This window comes from Hyperoodon ampullatus, assembly GCF_949752795.1.
Source record: "Hyperoodon ampullatus genome assembly, chromosome: 4".
Taxonomy (NCBI): domain Eukaryota; kingdom Metazoa; phylum Chordata; class Mammalia; order Artiodactyla; family Ziphiidae; genus Hyperoodon; species Hyperoodon ampullatus.
The window spans coordinates 149,742,206-149,761,635 of NC_136917.1; the positions used below are offsets into that span (position 1 = coordinate 149,742,206).

The 19,430-nt window shown below is 46.2% G+C and overlaps 1 protein-coding gene across 1 annotated transcript in view; it reads right to left on the minus strand.

Moving 5' to 3' along the window:
* The window catches only part of PDZD2 (PDZ domain containing 2), a gene marked incomplete at both ends in the record, with an annotated part of 241,666 nt that extends 233,412 nt beyond the window's left edge, over positions 1-8,254 (minus strand). Inside the window, one exon of the mRNA XM_079701985.1 lies at positions 7,779-8,254. Coding sequence (XP_079558111.1) covers positions 7,779-8,254 — 476 coding nt within the window. The remainder of the gene's footprint in view (positions 1-7,778) is intronic.
* Between the last annotated feature and the right edge of the window lie 11,176 nt (positions 8,255-19,430).

Sequence of the window (19,430 nt, forward strand, 5' to 3'; positions counted from 1 at the left end):
GAGTGTTCAGAGGGGATGCCATGGGGGGAACAGGGATGGGGCACCTCCTGGGGGCAGCACGAGGACACCAGGTACCAAAGAGGAGAGGGATGACGCCTGAATCCCTTTCTGCTGAGGGATGGCGCAGATGTTCCCATTCTAGAGAGAGCTCTGAAGGCTGAAAACATCATCCTAACCCCACAGCTGAGAAACCCACACAGCCGAATGAATCAGAAGCTTGACTAAAATGCTCGACTCCAACCACAAGAGGGCAGGCGATGGCAGAAGATGGTCTACAGCCTTGCCCGGAAAGTGCTTGGAAGACCTGAGGGAAAGTTCCGTCCAAGGGTCATCAATTACACATTTACGAAGCTGCTACAAGTTAAACTCTTGTTGAGAAGGAAGGGTCTAGATGTAACTACCATCCATGTAGAGAATGGATGTCGAAATATGTAGAAAAACTTGATTTTCTATTTGTTTCTTACAGTCAACAGTAAAGTGCAAAAATTTTTTTTTCTAATTTCATTGGTTACTGTTTGTAGTGTTGAAGAAAAAGGTCTAGAATTTGAGCCAGAGGCCCTGAATTCTGGTCCTTGCTCTTCTTTTAAGAAGATTCTTGACCCCAGGAAACCACCTCCTGGAGCCTCAGTTTCCTCCTTGGTACGATGATAAAATAGGACTTGGATGAATTCTGGGCTACCTTCCAGAAAACAAGACATAAAATGCAATAGCATGTGGGGAAAGCAGGCTGAGAACAATGAAGTGGGCACAAATGTAAGGTCCTGTAATGCTCCACTGACGCCGCATCCTTGGGCAATGGGCTGTTCCACGTGACGACTTTTCCAGATAATTGAATTTTAAATGCTGAAATTTGTCTTCCTTTTAACCTTCTGTAATGGAATCTTTCCGAAGTATATTACACGCCTCTCTGGCTTCTTAAATCGAAAACTGAATATAATTTAACCTTTCCTGAATGTTCTAGGTCATCATGATGACTACCTCTTACTATATATACAGTCCTGAATAGAGCACTGGTGCCTCTGGGCACAGTATTCAGGTAAGCAGTACCCTCGTTCGTAATGTCCCCAGAGACTATATTATAAAGCTATAATTGGCAATTCTTCCTTCCTGCAATCTCCTACATCACTACCTGCAGTCATTTCTCCAAGTAACACCTTCTAGCAGCCTCCTGACACTCTGTTTAAAATCTGCTATAACCTAGAGAGAACTCAGGGTTGCCATGGGTAACCGGTGTCTGAGCTTGTAACAACTCTAAATTTAATTTTACATGCAGTTAGTACTGTGCTGAAGGTTACCTCTGGCCAGGGCTGATATTCAGCTAGTTTGCCCAGTAGTAACGCCCCTGTACCAGCTGGCCAATCGCCCTGAGCTCCCCAGGTCCTCCTGCCAGCCCAGCACCCTGGCCCCTCTCCTGGGACCACATATATATCTCACACCCCAGTAAATCAAAGGTGCAGTCTGGCTCTGGGCTGGGGGTGGCGCCAGGATGCACTTGCATCCTTTTCTACAGGCTGGTACCCACGCCACACAGATCGCTCAGTATTTGAATATCACCCCGGTTTCTGGGCTGAAGATTATCCCCTTTCCTGCTGAGCAAACTGCCAGAGTTTTAGGCTCTTCTCTGACCCTCAAACTCAAAGGTTTTTTCTCGGTTCATGCTGCGCCCTGGGGTCAGGTCGCCTGAGGCCAACCAGGAAGGGTGTTAAAAGCTACCTTTGACTGAACATCTACCATGTGCCAGAGGCCTATTCAGTCCATTAAATAAATCATCTTATCTCATCCACTAAATGACCCTGTTGGGGAAAGCATCAACCTCCCATGGCTGAGGTAACCTTACCTCACAGCCAATGAGCGGGGCTGGAAGCCAGGTCCACCTCTCCGAGGACCCTGTTCTTTGCTCTGTGTACCTGCTCATATGTATTAATGTACAAAAAAGTCCACTTGAGGTTCACATCCTGAAAAATACATTTTAAGTGGAACATGGGCCCTTTTACTTTTCAGAAAAGGCTACTTGTTTTTGTTTTGGTGTGTGGGTTGTGTTTTAATTAATTCCACATTTTGGTACCAATTTGGAACAATCTGTCCGCAGGGAACAGATCTGTTTTACTTATAGAAAGCTAGCGGTGGGAGGGAGGGAGGGAACGGGGTTACAAAGTATTCCTTGTAGGAAATAATCTAAAAAACCTTCCCAGTTCTCCGGTCGCCAAAAAGACATATACAGAACATTCCAGAAAATCTCATCTTCCCCAGAGTAGGTCTGATAGAGTCGCAGACAAAAACTTTCCTCCCTGTGTTACCAGCTACGCCTGACAGATGGGGCATGTGACATCAAACGTTACTGGTATCCCTCGCCGTCTCAGAAAGTTTTCTAGAAGTTCACTCTGCGATGATGCTGTTATCACTCAAAAGAATAAGGGGTTCCCAGTGCTACTTGGGGATGCTGGCAGCAAACTGCCGACCTCGTGACTGTCAGTCAGGGAAAAAGCAGAAAGGGATCTGCAATTTTGGGACAGTCACAGGTTAAGATTTGGAACCGGTTCTGGGGTGCAGAAGGGTGTCAAACCCATGGCTGTGAATTCTCTGTTCTTCCCCCAGGGATGAACTTTCCAAACTGACCCTAAACGAATTTTTAAAATAAGCCAACCATGACCTCATCTTCTACATTTGGCACCTGCTTCCCCCATGCTTAGCACACATGCGATCTTCAGAGTGTTCTCTTCCGAAAACATCCACAGTGCTCTAAAGTTTCCAGAGTGACTTTGTCAGGGAGGAAATTGTCTGAATAACTGACTAGCCATAGGTGACAGGGTCAAAATATCATGTACATTAGTTTGCTAGAGCTGTCAAAATAAAGTACCACAAACCAAGTGGCCTAAGCAACAGAAATGTGTCGTATAGTTCTGGATGCTCAAAGTCCAAGATCAGAGTACTGGAGAAATATCTGTTCCAGGTCCCTCTCTTAGCTTCTTGTAATTCGTTGGTTTGTGGCAGCATGATGCCAACCTTCACATGGCATTCTCTGTGCATGTCTATCCCCAGATCTGCCCTTTCTATAAGGACACTAGTCCTATTAGATCGGGGCCCACCTTACTCCCATACGACCTCATCTTAACTAATTACATCCGCAATGACCCTATTTCCAAATAAGGCCACATTCTGAGGTTCTGGGGGGTTAGGACTTCAACGTGTGAATTTGGGGGTGGGACATACGATTCACCCCATAACATCATCTAAGGGAGTTTTGAATTCTAAATCAAACTCAAGAGAAGGAACAGAATGGACTGCCCAAAAGAGTGCCCCCTATTATACTTCCAAGTGATATTGTGGATGACTTATTGTGTCGGTGGGGGGGCGGGGGGAGGGAAGTCCGTGTACTGACACCTGAAATTTGTTGCTTACAAGTAAAGGTGACAAGGACCAAAGTATAACTCTGGTGCAGATTTGAGGTAGTACAGCACAGAAGTTAGGAACACAGAATGTGGTGGCAGCTAGACCCAAGTTCACATCTGGTTCTTGCTTTCTTAGGTGACCTTGGACAAGTTACATGGCCTCTCTGTGGTCAAGGTTCTCATCTAAAGCTGTCCTTTATAAAGTTGTGGTATGTATTAAATCACAGTGGGTGGCAGAGTGTCCCTATGGTAGCAACTGCTCAATAAACAGCATTTCTTATAATTATGCCAGAGAACTAAGGAGTGAATCTTGAAAAATCAACCTTGTCTCTTTCTCTGCTGTCTTGTGAACTTGCTGGTTGTTATGGGTGTTGGGAAGTCAGGACTCCAGGAGCCCTTGCCTCATTACTTGATTCACTTTCATACTGTCTTGAAGACCAAGCAGAGGGTCTTGGCCTTCTCCTTCTCCTACCCCTACATCTGAGGGGTTCTGGGTAGACCTTCCCTTACCTGGCCCTCCATCATCCAGCACACACACAATAGCCCCATCAGAGAAGGGAAGTTCAGAGCCATGACTATTCACTAGTAGAAAAGTTATGTTTGGAGGATTTACTTCCTTAGCCATGGAAAATTCCTAGAAGCCCAGTACATTAACTGTTTCCTTAGCTTCTGTATTCTTGATGCTCTGGCATTTGGGGCCTTGATCCTGGAGAGACTGCCTCCCCCGTCCCCTCCCCCTAACCACCCTGGGGCCAGCTAATTCCTAGATATAGCAAACAATTCCCCTGGGAATGTGCCTTTGCTATACTAACCAACCAGCCCAGAGCCCACACCCCAGCTGTCTTCTTTAACAAACTCTCACACATCAAGCCCATACTCCCCTGTCTAAATCACCTGGGGTCAGGTACTGGACAACTAGAGACCACCCCTATAGCTCAGAGCCTGCCAAACTTACTCGAACTATCCTATCCTAGGATTACTCAGTGTACCTACCATGCCTCGCCCAATCCATCCCTTGAAACCCCCAATAAAGGCTTTGGACCGTGCTTTCCCCTCTCCCTGCTCTGCCTCCTGACCAACGCTGGTGCTTCCCCCCGTGGCCCTGCACAGTGTGCTGTGCCCCCTGTTTCTAGGGATCTGTGAGCATAAACTTCTTCCTTCATGACAGTCATTTCCCTGTCTGCAGGTCTTACCATACTTGATTCAAACAAATCCCAGGCACATTTTAGAACACCCACAGGCCTGTTCCTTGACCCTTTTCCTTCTTCCATTCCCCAAGCTCCTCATCTTCAGCTATTTTAGCCCAGATGCCAACTGGCCACACCTGCCTGAATGTTTCTTCCTGACCACACTAGGTGGAGTGGTACACTGGATCGGGTATCCAGCTGGGAGTCAGCAGAGGGAGAATGAGAGTCGGCTCTGCCAGTTATCACTGGCCGGGCATCACGGGAACACCACTTCACCTCTGTGGGCTTCTGGAACCAAAACACCAGCTCAGGTGGCCCAAGTGAAATGTTTCATAGATCTTTCCTAATATGTTAGCAAAGGTGGCGAACTTCCTTTCCACCCCCACTCCACTATTCTGACACACTTACCCAGGGTCTCAATGCTAGTTTCCAGAAGACCTGTGGAGAGAACCCAGAATCCCAGGCTCAGTCCTACTGCTTCTTCCATCACATCATACTTGCTCCTTCCTCAGAGCTTCCATGAAAGAGTCTAGTGCTGTGTTCCATCTTCTCATGACCCTGGGCCCATCACCTTTCTATTCTTCTGTATCTTCTTTCTTTGCAAAATGGGCATCATCCTATCACTGGCTCCAACGAGTAAATTAAAATCACCAAGGAATCCTCCCCTGTAGCTGTAAAACCATCTTATTCCAGGGCCAGATATACTTTCAGAGCCTGGGACAGAAAACTTTGCCTCTTAAAGACTCCACAGCCTTAAGCAGCACAAGAGAAGAGCTACCTGAACATTTCCCAAGTATGGGAAGACTTTCTCCAATGTCCTAAAGACTCCACCAATCTCTTGGATAAGAAAATCCCAGTCTTCCAAAACACTCTCCATGTACAATAGTCATCCTGATGCTTTTGTTGAGCACTATTTATTGTGCTAGACATAGTACTAAGCCCTACATGTGCATTATTTCATCATTTAGTCATTGGTATCAATAGATACTTGTTCTTATTTCACAGATGGGAAATCAGAGTCTGAGAGGGATGACTTTCCCAAGGTCGACCAGCTGGTAAGTGGGGAAACCTGGGGAGGCAGCCCCGGTTGTCTGGCTTCAGAGCTGCAGCTCCTGACCACAGCACTCTCCTGCTGGATGTGCCCTCCATGCTCCTCCTCCTACCTCTCCATCCAAACCCACTCCCTTCAAATCAGACAGCTGCAAATGATGAGGACATTCAAGAGTAGCTTTGAAAGGGCTGCCTCAGAGTGATCCCCACTTCCAATCCTAAGGAACCCACCACCAGGGACTAGAGTCACCTTATCAAGTCCTTGTAGCATCTTGAGTGCTATGGTGGTCAGCATTGCTTCTTTGCTAAGAGCAATCTCTAATCCCAAATAAAAACATTTATCTGCAACATCACTCCTTGAAAATAAGCAGTTATCTCCCAGTAACTGCCGGTTAGGCATTCAGCCATTAGCCAAGAGCATCCCATCAGCCCAAGAGGCAACGCAAAGGAAATACTGGTGAAAGTGTCTACTGAGTAATTACTCACATCAACCAGCCAGCCCTGTGCTATGTCCTTTCCATGAACTGGCTCATTTAAACTCAGATCATAGTGCATGTGCCTAATGACTTCTTGTTTGACCCCCCGCCCCATATCCACTCTCCACCCTTTTCTACCCTGCCCTTTTGCCCCAGGAGGCTCACACATATGAATGACATCAGTGGGATCCCTTGCCCCTGGCTGATTCCCATTGATGGGAAGCTCTGGTAGGAGACGGAAGGAAAGGAAAAGATTGAAGTCAAGGTATTTTTGCACTGTTCTTCTCTCTTCAAGGTCTTCTCGGGTTAGATGTATCCCCCATCAAAAGGTCACCATGATTTCCAAGGTGCCCTTCTCTCTATGATTCTCTCCTTCTGGGATATAGGAGACATCCTCACAGGAGCCCATGAAGGCTTGACAGAACTTACGCATCTCAGAATATCTTCAAACTTCTCTCTTCCTGTCTCTTTCATATATACCCATCATTAAAACCCTGGTGTGCCATAATGGATTAACTTGGCAGGTTTGGGGTATTCAATACCTGTGCATTACTCCTGGGAGGTAACATCTAAGCTCTTGAAATATCCTGCCTGATAAGAGTGTCTTTGTATACCTGGGGCCTTGGGCCACACCAGATAGTTTATGCTAATAATGTGATCTATGATGGTGGCTTTGGGCCATGTGTTACTAGTTTGGCCTCTGGAAGGACTGGATATTTAGTAACTAAGGTCAGCTACACAGGCATGGAGTGCTTGTGTGACCGATCCCCAATAAAAACCCTGGACACCAAGGCTTGGGCAAACTCCCCTAGTTAACAATACTCCATTAAGTGTTGTCACACATCATTGTTGAGAGAATTGAGTGCTTCTGTACAGCTCTTCTAGGAGAGGACAACTGGAAGCGTGTTCCTGGTCTCTCCTGGACTGTACTCTATGCACTCTTTACCTTTGCTGATTTTAATCTGATTCCTTTCATTGTGATAAACTGTAACCGTGAGTATAATAGCTTTTCTGAGCTCTGTGAGTTCCCGGAGTAAATCACTGAAGCTGAGAGTGGTCTTAAGAGACCCTAACTCACCCAGAAAACAACAGAACAGTCCAATCGTAACTTACTGCCATGGTAGGTTGTCACATGGGTAGAAAACAGAAATATGTTCATTCAGATAAGATCCAAATGGATCTTCCAGGATGGGGAAACTGGTGGGGTGGGGGATGGTCTAAAGACATTTCTAAGCATCTCAAGGGTCTTCTGGACTGTGAGTCTGTGACAAAGGTGATATGGGACAGGCAGATGGAAACATAACCAGGACCTAATCTTTGTTGCTCCGATTAGAGGTGAGATGCTAGGTTGAATGGAAAAGAGGGTCTAACTCAATGTGACATTTCTCATACTCTTATCATGTACTGTTTCTCTTCTTTCTAACCCAAGTTTCAAGGAAAAAGGAGAAACTTTGAGCCTGAGTCTTCTAAGAGATAAGGAAGCAAAAAAAGAAACGTATAAGTACCAAATAACTTCAACTTAGAGTGTGTATTTTCCCTCTGTAAGATACATGCCACTGGCTCATCACCACCGTAGGACTCACAACCCTCAGCAGCTGCCGATCCCAGCATCAGGCATAAGCGAACCACAAGGGTTCTGCATCCTGCCCCTGCGTCAGCTGGCACTCCCCACTCACCTGGCCCCCGTGACATCAACTCCGACCATCAGCTGCCCATTCAGGGAGAGGATCTCATCCCGCAGTCGGACTTTCCCACTCTTCCCCGCCGGGCTGTTCTTCCTCAGCTCTGTCACCCAGATGCAGCCCACATCCAGCACGGGGCCCTGGTGGGTTTTCCTCTTCTTGCCCCCTCTGCGCTTTTCTCCATAGTCCCCGAAAACAGGGATGTTCCCAAAACTGAGGCCCACAGTCTCTGCGTCCCCCAGCTCCTTGGCGAGGTACACAGTACAGATCTCCATCCCCGGGGGGCTGTGGTCAGGTGGGACCGCACTCTCATCCACAGCAAAGTTCAGCTGGATGTACTCCTGCAGCTTCCGGATGGCCGCCTGGCAGAGGCGCTGCCCCGGCCCGGCCCCGCCCTCCCGCAGGCTGTTCTGCAGCCACTGGTAGAGGAGGGCCAGGTGCAGCCCAGCATTGTCCTGGGTGATGGGCATGGCTGGCGGCTCCCAGACGCCACCATCATGAGAGGACCTACTCCTGGGGGCTGGGCCCTGCGGGGCCCCATGTCCCCCGGGAACGCGGGCTGTCCTCAGCTTTGCCTGTGTTCATGTTCAGGCTGGCAGACAAGCCTAAGGAACACCTACTCTAGTTCTGGCTGTTTGCTTTGGCAAGAGGAGGATGGGACACAATTAGAACAACAGTGGAACAATCGCTGGGCCCAGAGTGTCAATGAGGGAAGGAAGGAAGTGTCTGACCGGTCCGGGCTTGGTTCACTTCACAGCGGGGCCCATGCAAAGGACCTGGAAATGAGGTGTTCCACCAGCAGCGACAGGGTTACCTCCCCTGGACTCGTTCACACCTGGAAGAGGAAAAACAAAAAATTCCGGTCACAACAGTGAGCCTCCTGACACAGCATGCATGGCAGGAGAATATTACAGAAGGACTGTGTTTGCTTTTTGAGTCAGGAACCTAATGCCCCTCCCCATTCCACAGCTTTGTTCCCTCCACCCTGTGCACACACACATGTACACACACACACTCATACACAGATGTACACACACACAGTTATACACAGATAAACAGATGCACATAGACACACAGATACAAAGATACACAGATACACACAAAGAAATACCTGTACACACAGATGCACAGATACACACGCACACACACACACCCTTCCCTCAGACAAGAAACCTCCAGAATGCTGACCTTCCCCAGGAAGTTTCCCCGATCAGCAGGGAAACGAGACGGCTTTTGCCAGGACAACCCCCATCAAACTCACATCCACCCAGGAGGCTCTGTGTGACAAGACTCCCTGGAAGGTTGTAGAGGGGTTCTGGACATATTTAAGAACTCACATTCCTGGGAAGTTCAAGTCTATGTCCATTTGCCTTGATCAGCCCAAGTGTATGCACAGGAGGTCTCTCCATTCCAGAACTCTGCTCTCACAGTGCTACCAGGAGAAGAGCCGGTCAACCCTGCAGAGAGATGCAGGCTCTCCCCTAGACCACCGCCAGTCCTAAGTTTAGCCAAGGGTCCTGGCTTTATCATGTAGACTCAGAGGGTATCATGTCCCTTTACAGCCTATAGCTTTAGTCGCCTCGCTTCTTTTTCTTTGGTAAACTGTTGAAACCAGCCTACACTTAGGCCAACCCAAAAGCCATCTCCTGCAGAGAGATATTTCTCCAAGCTTCTGGGGGAGCAGCCCTGGCCGCTCCTTGGCTTGCCCTGGACACACTGCTCACACAGCCATGCACCCCCCAGGCTGCACACGTCTGCGGCAGGTGCGGCTCCCCAGCGGGAGCGGCAGTGATCCCCCCCCACTGAACATGCACAGCGCCCGGCATACAATCCATCCCCCCTCGGCGATAGGTTAATTGAATTCCATGGCCAACTCTCCTTCTCCACTAAAGAGATTTTCACCTCCATCCTCTGTAAACACAGAAGAATGACTCCTTTCAGTCTCTTCTCAGAACTTCACTTTCACCCAGAGAACGTCAATATAAACTGTGCCATCAAAGATGGAAAACATTCTCGAGCCTTCTCAGGAAGTGATTTAACAAGGAATAATAATAAATGGGAGAGGTGTCAGAAGCCACATCAATAATAAATACTAACACTCAGTAACCGTAAAGAAATTTCCAATAGAGTTAAGTTGTGAGTTTCCAAAGAACTTGAGTGCCAGCTATTAATTGGTTCCAAATAAACCAAAAGCGTAGCAAATATCATCTACATAATCATGTGCCTATTAAAAAGAAAGGCAAGATCAAAGAAAAGATAATCCACACATGGACAAAAATTGAATGTCTCCTTTGGCCAAAATACGTAACACTTTTCACTGAAAAGTAACTCCACACAGACGTATTAAAATCTTATGAATAAATCCAAACAGTTTCCATCAGGCCTAACAACTCTTATTGAGTCTCTGTTTCCTCACCTGTAAAATGAGAAAGTTAAGCTAAATGATCTCTAAGTTTTCTCATACTCCACAGAGAGGTTCTCAAATATAGTGGCAATGTCTAGTTCATCAATACATTCCCTACCTCAGCACAGTGTCTGTCACCTTGTAGACTCAATAATTTAAAACAATTTTTTTCTTTTGGCTGCACTTTGCAGCATGCGGGATCTTAGTTCCCAGACCAGGGATAGAACCCATGCCCCCTGCAGTGGAGCACAGTCTTAACCACTGGACTGCCAGGGAAGTCCCTAAAACAATTTTTTAAAGATGGTTTAAAATTAAAATTTTGATGGTGATTCAAGGTGTTACTCACAGTTCAGGTGATTCCATACGTATGAAAACAGAGCAAACATCTTGGGTAAGGTATTCATTAAATAAGTCTGATTGAAGAGAACCAAACTTAAGAGTAGTAGAGAATTTTTTCCCCAGTGTCAACTTGTATTTAAGCAATATGTATTACTGAACATCTATTAAGAACCAGACCTTGAACTTGGCACTGAAAATATACTATCAAAAAGGCAAATTCCTTGTCTTGAAGTCATTCATAGCTTAGTGGGAGATGCATAAATAAACGGAAATTAGTGGGTAACAAGTCTATGACCACCCTCTTAACAGAATTAATGAAGGCACATTCCTGGCAGCCACGTTCACATAATATAAGTCCCCAGCCCCTGTTGATGGGTCCCAGACTGAGCATCTCATGCAATCTGGAACAGACTTCTTCTCTGAGAATGGAGAGACCTTGAGAGAAGGGATCTAGTCTCCAGGGTGTGGCAGGAACTATCACTTTTGAAATAGGACCTCTGGATGGCAATATTCTACCTGCTCTGTGAACTGAAAAGCAAAGAAAGTCATCCTGCCAAGAAATAAAATAAAGATGATTGATAGAAGGCAGAGGGGCAAGACTGGGGAGAGAGAATGCTCTAGCTTCCCCACAGCATCCGGGGTTTCACCCATCCTAGATGGGGCTGTACTGCCCTCCCACCTCGATCTGAAAGACCCTATCAATTCTTATAATACATTACATTTGAAAATTTTAACTACTTAAATTTAAAAAAAAAGAGAAAGAGAAAAGGTAAAGCAAAACAAAACTAAAAACAAAAAATACCCCTTTAAACTTTACCTTGAGTTGTTTTCTGCACAGCTCAAAACTTTTTAATGAATACATTGGAGGTGAGCAAAGCCGATTGGCTCAGACTGGATCATTTGTCTATCAGTAGTCTAATTGGTTATCGCCAAGGGGGCAGGGTCATGAGGTATCAATACGGCTGCTGGGAGCCCACCCTCTGGCCCTGAATGTGGTGAGGGCAGAGAAGGAGTTTTCAGAAAAGGAGAAATTATTTCAAGTGTACAGACACCCTCAAAGAGATTTAGTCTTATTAAGGTGTTCATAGGCTACATAACCTGTCAATTCCATACCTGTAATTAGGCATTTTCCAGTAATCTTTCTAGCCCCCTATTTGATCAACTCCTTTTCTGCGATTTTCTATAAATAAAGGAAGTAGAAGCATTCCCATACACTGCAACATTTTGAGATGACTCAAGGCATATGCAAAGATACACAATCTTACAATACTACGGTGAAAAGTGTGGTTCTTCCACAATATCCCATGAAACATTCCAGTACCAAGTATTCCAGTGAACAGAATGTTGACCCAGAGAAGACAAAGTAGTCTGAAAATGGTTACAAATAACAACATCCTTCCATGGCTGATGTGTGTAAAGGTCTAAAAATTTCTCATCCTGAAGATCAATCCATTTCAACAGGGCGTAGAATTTGTGGACATGGCGGTCTGCTGCAATGGTACAGTTCACTTTTGTCTACCATACATAATTCTCCAATTAGCTTCCTATCTCAAGCAAACAACCATGATAATTTAAATTAATTTTGAGTAGCTTGAAGCTGACAGCCTTAACATTAAAAATAAATGCTTCTGTCCCCGAGGTAATTTACTAATGTGGTGTTAGAATCGACCAAAGTTCTTAGATCCCCTTTTAGCTAAGCCCTGTTTTTTCAGCAGGGTGACATTACCCACAAAACTTAGATATTATAATGGTTAATGCCCCACCTCCCTTGCAAAGCTCAATCCCACCTGACAAACACTTATTCCTTAGTATTTAATTTCTTGTGTTAGAATTTAAGGGGTAAGAGGAAGGGGACAATAATGAAAAAAAAAAAAGGAGAGAAACAGTGAACTAAGTGAAACCAATCATCTGCCCAAAGTCACAGACTCGGAGTCACCTGAAATCCAAGGCTAAATCCTGAACCTGGCAGGAGGTCTCCTGGTTTATCCAGATCTTGCCTCAAAATCCGGTTACACTGCACTGTCTTACTGTACTAACTCCCGCTTCCAACTGTCCTGGATTCTAAATGTTCTCCTATTCGAACCTCTGCTAAGTTCAAATTCCTCAACCTCCATCTAATCTTCCTTCCTCCTGGCTAGGACTCCTCTCTTGACTTTTAGAAAATGCTCACATTTTAAAAGGAAACCAATGTTGCTTAAATATTTACTACTGGTTTATTCCACAGATGTTCACTGAGTGCCCATCATGGGCTGGGCCCTGAACAAAACAGACAACGTTCCTACAGAACGTCATGAAGCCTGTGATCTGATGAGGGTGCATTAGTAAACATAAAATATGGTAACGTCAGATGGTGATTAGCACTGTGAAGAGAATTAGGGTAGCATCAGAGGACAAAGAGGGCTGGGCATAGGAGGGGATTAGGAAAGGCCCCGCTGGGAAGAGACCTGAATAAAGCGAGAGATGAAGGTGAGAGAATACCTTTGGGAAGGCTGTTCTCAGCCAAGGGGACAGCAAGTGCAAAGACCCTGAGGTCAGAGCCTGCTCAGCTGCCTGCAGAGGTAAGAGAGAACAAGGAGAGCGTGGCTACAAGGAGGGAGTGAGGGGAAACCTCCCCCTGTGCCGGCTGCTTCCTCACTGTCTCATTGATTCTCCCTCCGATCCCCATAACCACCTTATAAAACAAGAGCATCTGCCCCCATTTTACCAACACTGGCGAATGGCTAATGTTTTCTGAGTATAATCACGTGTCAGACACTGCTCTAAATGAGCACTTTCCGGGCTTCCCTGGTGGCGCAGTGGTTGACAGTCCGTCTGCCGATACAGGGGACACGGGGTCGTGCCCCGGTCTGGGAGGATCCCACATGCCGCGGAGCGGCTGGGCCCGTGAGCCATGGCCACTGAGCCTGCGTGTCCGGAGCCTGTGCTCCACAACAGGAGAGGCCACAACAGTGAGAGGCCCGCGTACCGCAAAAAAAAAAAAAAAAAAAAAGAGCACTTTCCATCGATTCCCTTATTTAATTGTCACAATACTGCAGGGAGATATACTGTTAGTATGCACTTTTTAAAAGCTCAGAAAAAATAACAGAAACAGAGAGGCTAAATAATTGGCCTGAGGTCTCACAGTAAATAACAGAGCCAGGACTAGCAGCCAGACCCACGGGGCGGGGCCTTGCCCCTGTCTACATCAGCACGCTGCCTGCCTGCTTCTGACAACCTTGACTTTCTGCACTTGCAACCGACTGCCCCGGACGGGCACCCTGCCTGGTGATCTCTGCTCCACCACCGATGGACCTCCTATGATAAATAAGCAGGTAGCTTGAGCCAGAAGCTTGTAACTGTCTATGTGATAGCCATTCCCTCTTTCTTCCTTTATTTTCTTGGACGTGGTGATGTATTCATCTAAATCCCAGCCTCTCTTGGAGGAGGTATGGATAGCCCTACAACAGAGTTCTGGCCAATGAGATGAAAGTGGATATTCTGGGTGGGGTTCATGCCAGCATTTCTTAAGAGCAGACATGGAAGAAAAAATAACCCCCCATGTCGTTTAATGACCGTTATTTGGATTTTTCAAAATCCAACCGATTAGCTGAATTAAACTCCAAACAAATGCACAATGTGGTACCTAGAAGCAGGGAAACTAAAAGTAACAGAACCTGGGACTTCCTCAGCAGTCCAGTGGTTAAGATTCTGAGCTTCCACTGCAGGGGGAGCAGGTTCAATCCCTGGTCAGGGAACTAAGGTCCTGCATGCTGCACGGCGCGGCCAAAAAATAAATAAGCAAATAAAATAAAAGTAACAGAACCTAAAATGTGGAACTAGATGAGCAAGTGGGGGAGGGAGGGAGGGAGATGCCAAGGACTTAGATACTGTCGGCTGGAAAGGTGACGCTCACTGTACTATGAAATATTTGGTTCACCTGGCAGCTGCTGTGCAGTGGAAAGTCACAGACGTGTTGACCGAGACTGTGGTGTTAGAGAAGTTGGTAGGAAAAATTTAGAATATTGGTGGTGCTTTAACACTCCCAGCAAAGTCCTGAGTTCCTTAGCTGGCAAGTGAGATGGGAAGAAATACCACTCTACTAAGGAAGGTATGCTTGACATTCAGCCTACAATCTGTCTCCTGAGAGGCCTGCATTCGGGCCCTGGCAGGGCTGAGACAGGCTGCTTGATTAGAAGGGGGCGAGTGGTGCCCTATCAGACAGAGGTTGTAAGCCTGCTGTCAGAGATGTGACCACGCACCGGAGGCCACTGTCTCAGCAATGGCCAGCAGCGTATGTTAAGTAGCATACATTAAGTTAAAATTTAGGAACATGGGCAAAACTCATGAACTAGAAAGGAAAGGAAACAAGTCATCGGGAATTGACCAGAAGCCTACTAAGTTTGTGAGGGAACTCTATTGCCCAAAGACCCCAACCTGATCTGCAGCAATTCACATCAATGAACAGTAGGCTTGGTGCTGTGTATAGCCCCAGAGAAGGTGGCCTCCCCATGCCCACCACAGACGTGGTCATGGGAAACAATGAATGAGGAATAGCCTCCAGAGAGAGGCAAGGGCCATGGAGGGCAAGGAACAGGAATCCTTGCCACAAGAATGAGGGGTTGGACTCTTGCTATTCCAGGAGAATTTGGTCATTACTAACGACAGTGACTGCTTTGTTTTCCATCCCTCCTTTTATAAAGGAAATTTTTTATCATAGCTATTGTACACCTTTCCCAGTACTGCAGGTTAGATGTGTTGGGGCTCAGTTGCAAGGAGTTATATCCAGAACCGATGGAGAGGACCACACATCACCCAGAGATCCAGGGCTCCAATCTTGATCTGCTAACTCTATGAGGCTTGAGAGCCTTCTCTCTTGAAAACAGAGAGTCTATCCCACATACGGAAAGAAGGGTATGTCTGAGGAGCCACAGGAGGGAACTGTGGCTAGTTGACTACACGATATTCTTTCTCTTCTATTCTTCCCTAACAGAAATCCATCTGTGTTTGAAGAACCAGTACCCAGCCAAAACACTATGTTTGTTAGTGTTCCTTCAGAGAGGGGTAGCCATAACATATAGTCTTGGCCCATGAAGTTGTTGGGTGGGTCTATCAGAGAGGTTCATTTTTTATGAGAGTTCTTTTTCTTCCTTTTTCATGCTTAAAATGCACATGTGATGGCTGGAGCTCTAGTAGCCATCTTGTGACCAACCATAAGACAGTGGCCTGACTTCCTTGAGCCGCTGTGCCAACCCTAGGTGTTCTACCTCCAGACTTATTACATGAGAGAGAAACAGGCCCCTACCTCCAGTCCTGTTAACTAGTCATTCTGTTACAGGTGAACAAAATCCCTAATGAAGGCATTGCTTTAATTCACTCTTAACTCTCAAATTCAAGGTCCAGAATATAATCCTGAGTGTTTTAATATCAGCCCTTCTATTTTGTCAATTAGCAGCTATCACTGAGTTCCTACCTTGATAGGGGGGCACCACCACTACCACCGAAAACAGCAACAACAACAAACAGGGCATGTTTCTATCCCTTAAAGAGCAAAAGCCCACATGAATCCGTCCACCACCTGCAGTCCCAGGTGTTAACAGACAAACTTACAACTGATTGAGAAACATGATAAATCAAATGATTGTGACTCCTTTAGGTCAGCTTATGTTTTGGAAGAGCAAGATACTGGCTAATGTTTAACTGTCTACATGACTGGCTCTAGACTAGCAGAATGGCTGTGTATGAAACAGAAGAGGAATTTGATCGGCCTTTGTTTCATGCAGCAAGGATCAGCTGTGCCAGGCATGGTGCTAGGCCAGGGAAGAAATGATGACCAGCCCTGTAGAGGCTGTGGTCTGCTGGGGAAAGAGATCACTGAATGCAGTGTGCGAAGGGCCATGAAGTGGCACATTTGTGGGCACATAATGGATTCTGGGAAGTGAGGCTTTCTAAGGTCTGTGCTGGGGTTTTAGGGGATGGGAGAGCTGTTCTCATAGAATTAAAGAAGGTGAGGACCTAGAGGGGCTCTCCGGGATTACTACGTCCAGCCTTCAGTTAGACAAATGAGAGAAATGCACATCAAGACAGGACCCAGACCCTTTAGTTTCTGGGTCTGATGACCCTTGAAGAGTAGGAAAAAAGAAAAAAAAGACGAAGGAAATGAAAAAGAATGACCTGGCAGTTAGTTTGAGAATCTAGTGCTTAAAGATATTCTGTGTCCTAATACATGGACTATTTGTTCAAATTTTTAAAAAATGGGAATGAGTAGAAATTGCAGAAATTCATGAAACATCATGAATCTTTTCTCTCAAGATGAGTGCAAGAAAACAGATGGGGACCAGAAAACCAAAATGAATATTATAAATTATTTCTGCTTCCTATGTACTTCTAAAATATATCTGTTGTGGCTTCAAATACTGAAACAAGTTTGTACCTTTGCAGTTTAAGATTGTTTACTCAGAATGTCAGGCATTGGGCAGTTCTGGATTAATTATATATCTGGAATTTAGGCATCTAGATTCTGAAAGAGTACGATGATTGGGGAAAGAGGGCATTTATGAGGCAATGTACATATTTGTGAAATGGCAATTCAACACTTTGAAACAGTTGCTATCTACCAAATGGGTAACTGACTGAGACTTCTATGTGGGCAGCAAGACTTTCCTGAGGTCACTGTGGTTGCTCATTTTAATGTGACCATCCTGCCCACTTTGTATAAATTGGGCAGCCATGATGCCACCACCTGTCATCTGCAGGCCTGTAGATCATGCCATCAACATACAGCATGCATATAAGTTCTTCAACTACACTGGAGTTATTCTTTTTTAATGGGTAGTTATCTTACAATTGTTTCTTTCAGAACAATTGCACTGTTTAGATGCTTCTGGTGTTTAGACTTTTGGGTAAATAATCTTCTCACTATATTTAAATTCTTAGCATCCAACTGCATAGGATCTGACCTCATCATTAATTAACAATGACTCAAGTATTTCTAACAGCCAGTGATACACTCTGCCATTAGCTAGCTGTAGGTTCCCAGGCAAGTCATTTAGCATCTTTGAGGCTCAGTTTCCTTATCTACCAAATGAGGCAGTTCTACTAAGTTTCCTTTCAGTTTGAGCAGTTTGCTGGATGTTGGAGCTAAGTTAGCAAGTCAGGGATGGAGTCACGAGCCTCATTAAGAAGCATGTACACCACACATGGAAGTTTTAAACTGCAGAAAAGATGGGCCAAATTGCTTTATCAGATTTTGAGTATTTGCCAAGACAAAGGGGCAGGGGGCCCTGGGTGGTTTACATTCATGTGCTTATAACCACAGTTCAGCCTTTCCAGAAGACAAGACGAAATATATCCTACTGAATAAAAACTCTGTGGAGTGGCAGAAAGAACCAAGGTTTCAGGAAGGGGGAAGGAACTTGACTGAGGGGTGTGTGGGAATGAGAGGAAATCCGGTGTTTCCACTGAGGACCTGCAGACTTTCCAATTTGGCAAAGGCCTAAGTTGTGCAGAGACTGGCCTCCACTCCCTCCCCTCCCAGACTGCTTGCAGCCGTTAGGGCTGCAGCACCTGGTGCGGGGAGAGTATCCTCAAAGGAAACCAAAAGATCATGGAGCACAAAGGTTCATCCCCTGTGCCTCTCTGAGAAGCGGCCCCTTTTCCCAGGCCTCGCTGTGGGAAAGGCTCAGACAATGGTCATGAGAAGGCAAGTCAACATCCATGGAGTGACAGGAAAGGAATCCTCATATGACCTCTTCCAGGCGGGACATCAGAATTAGGGAAAGAGAGACTTCCCTGGTGGTGCAGTGGTTAAGAGTCCGCCTGCCAATGCAGGGGACATGGATTTGAGCTCTGGTCCGGGAAGATCCCACGTGCCACGGAGCAACCAAGCCGTGCGCCACAACTACTGAGCCTGTGCTCTACAGCCTGCGAGCCACAACTACTGAGCCTGCACTCTACAGCCCGCGAGCCACAACTACTGAAGACCACGTGCCTAGAGCCTGTGCTGCACAACAAGAGAAGCCACCGCGATGAGAAGCCCACACACCGCAATGAAGAGTAGCCCCCGCTCGCCACAACTAGAGAAAGCCCGTGTGCAGCAACGAAGACCCGCTGCAGACAAAAATAAATTTTAAAAAGTAAAAAGAAATAAAAAAAAAAAAGTATTAGGGAAAGATTGTGAAGGCATGTGATACATGAGTCCCCGTGTTCTCAATGGCCCCCAAGGCTACTTGTGTGTCATCTTGGCCCTTAAAAGGGTAGTGAAACCGAGCATGACCCTATGGGGCCCTCCAGGGTACAAAAGCCTTTCGGTGTCCCCCATTTCTCGTTTGTAGGAAGAAGGCTTCAGCCTCCTAGACCGTCCCTGAGTTCCAGAGGGTAGATTCAAACAGTTAACGATTAGAACAATAGAGGCACAGGACTCCTAGCTCCTCCTGAAGGGATATACATAACAATATGTCACAAATCTCTGAGTTTTTCTACAGGAACTAGGGTCCCACCCAGGTGGAGGATGGGAACTTCAGGCTGAGCACAAGCACGAGGACCCCAGACTGGCTGGAACCGGAAAGCTGATGTATGAGATTCCTGCAGCACCACCCAGTTACCTCACCATCGACCAATCAGAGGAGGCCACACACCCTGCAGCCTTTAAAAATTCTTTGGAGCATGAGTCTCCCCGTTCTCCTTGCTTGGCCCTACGATAAACATTTCCTGCTCCAAAGTCCAATGTTTCAGTTTTTTGGGCCTCACTGTGCTTTGGGCACAGGAACTTGGGTTTGACAGCCACGGGAGTGTTGCCAGAGCTGCTCCAGGTCTTTGCTCACAACCCTCCAACCCCCACCTTTAGCCCCAGTTAACATAAATCTTTAGGTTAAAGAGTCCAGAGATAAGAAAGGAAGGGACAAACAAACAAATAAAAAAAACCAGAT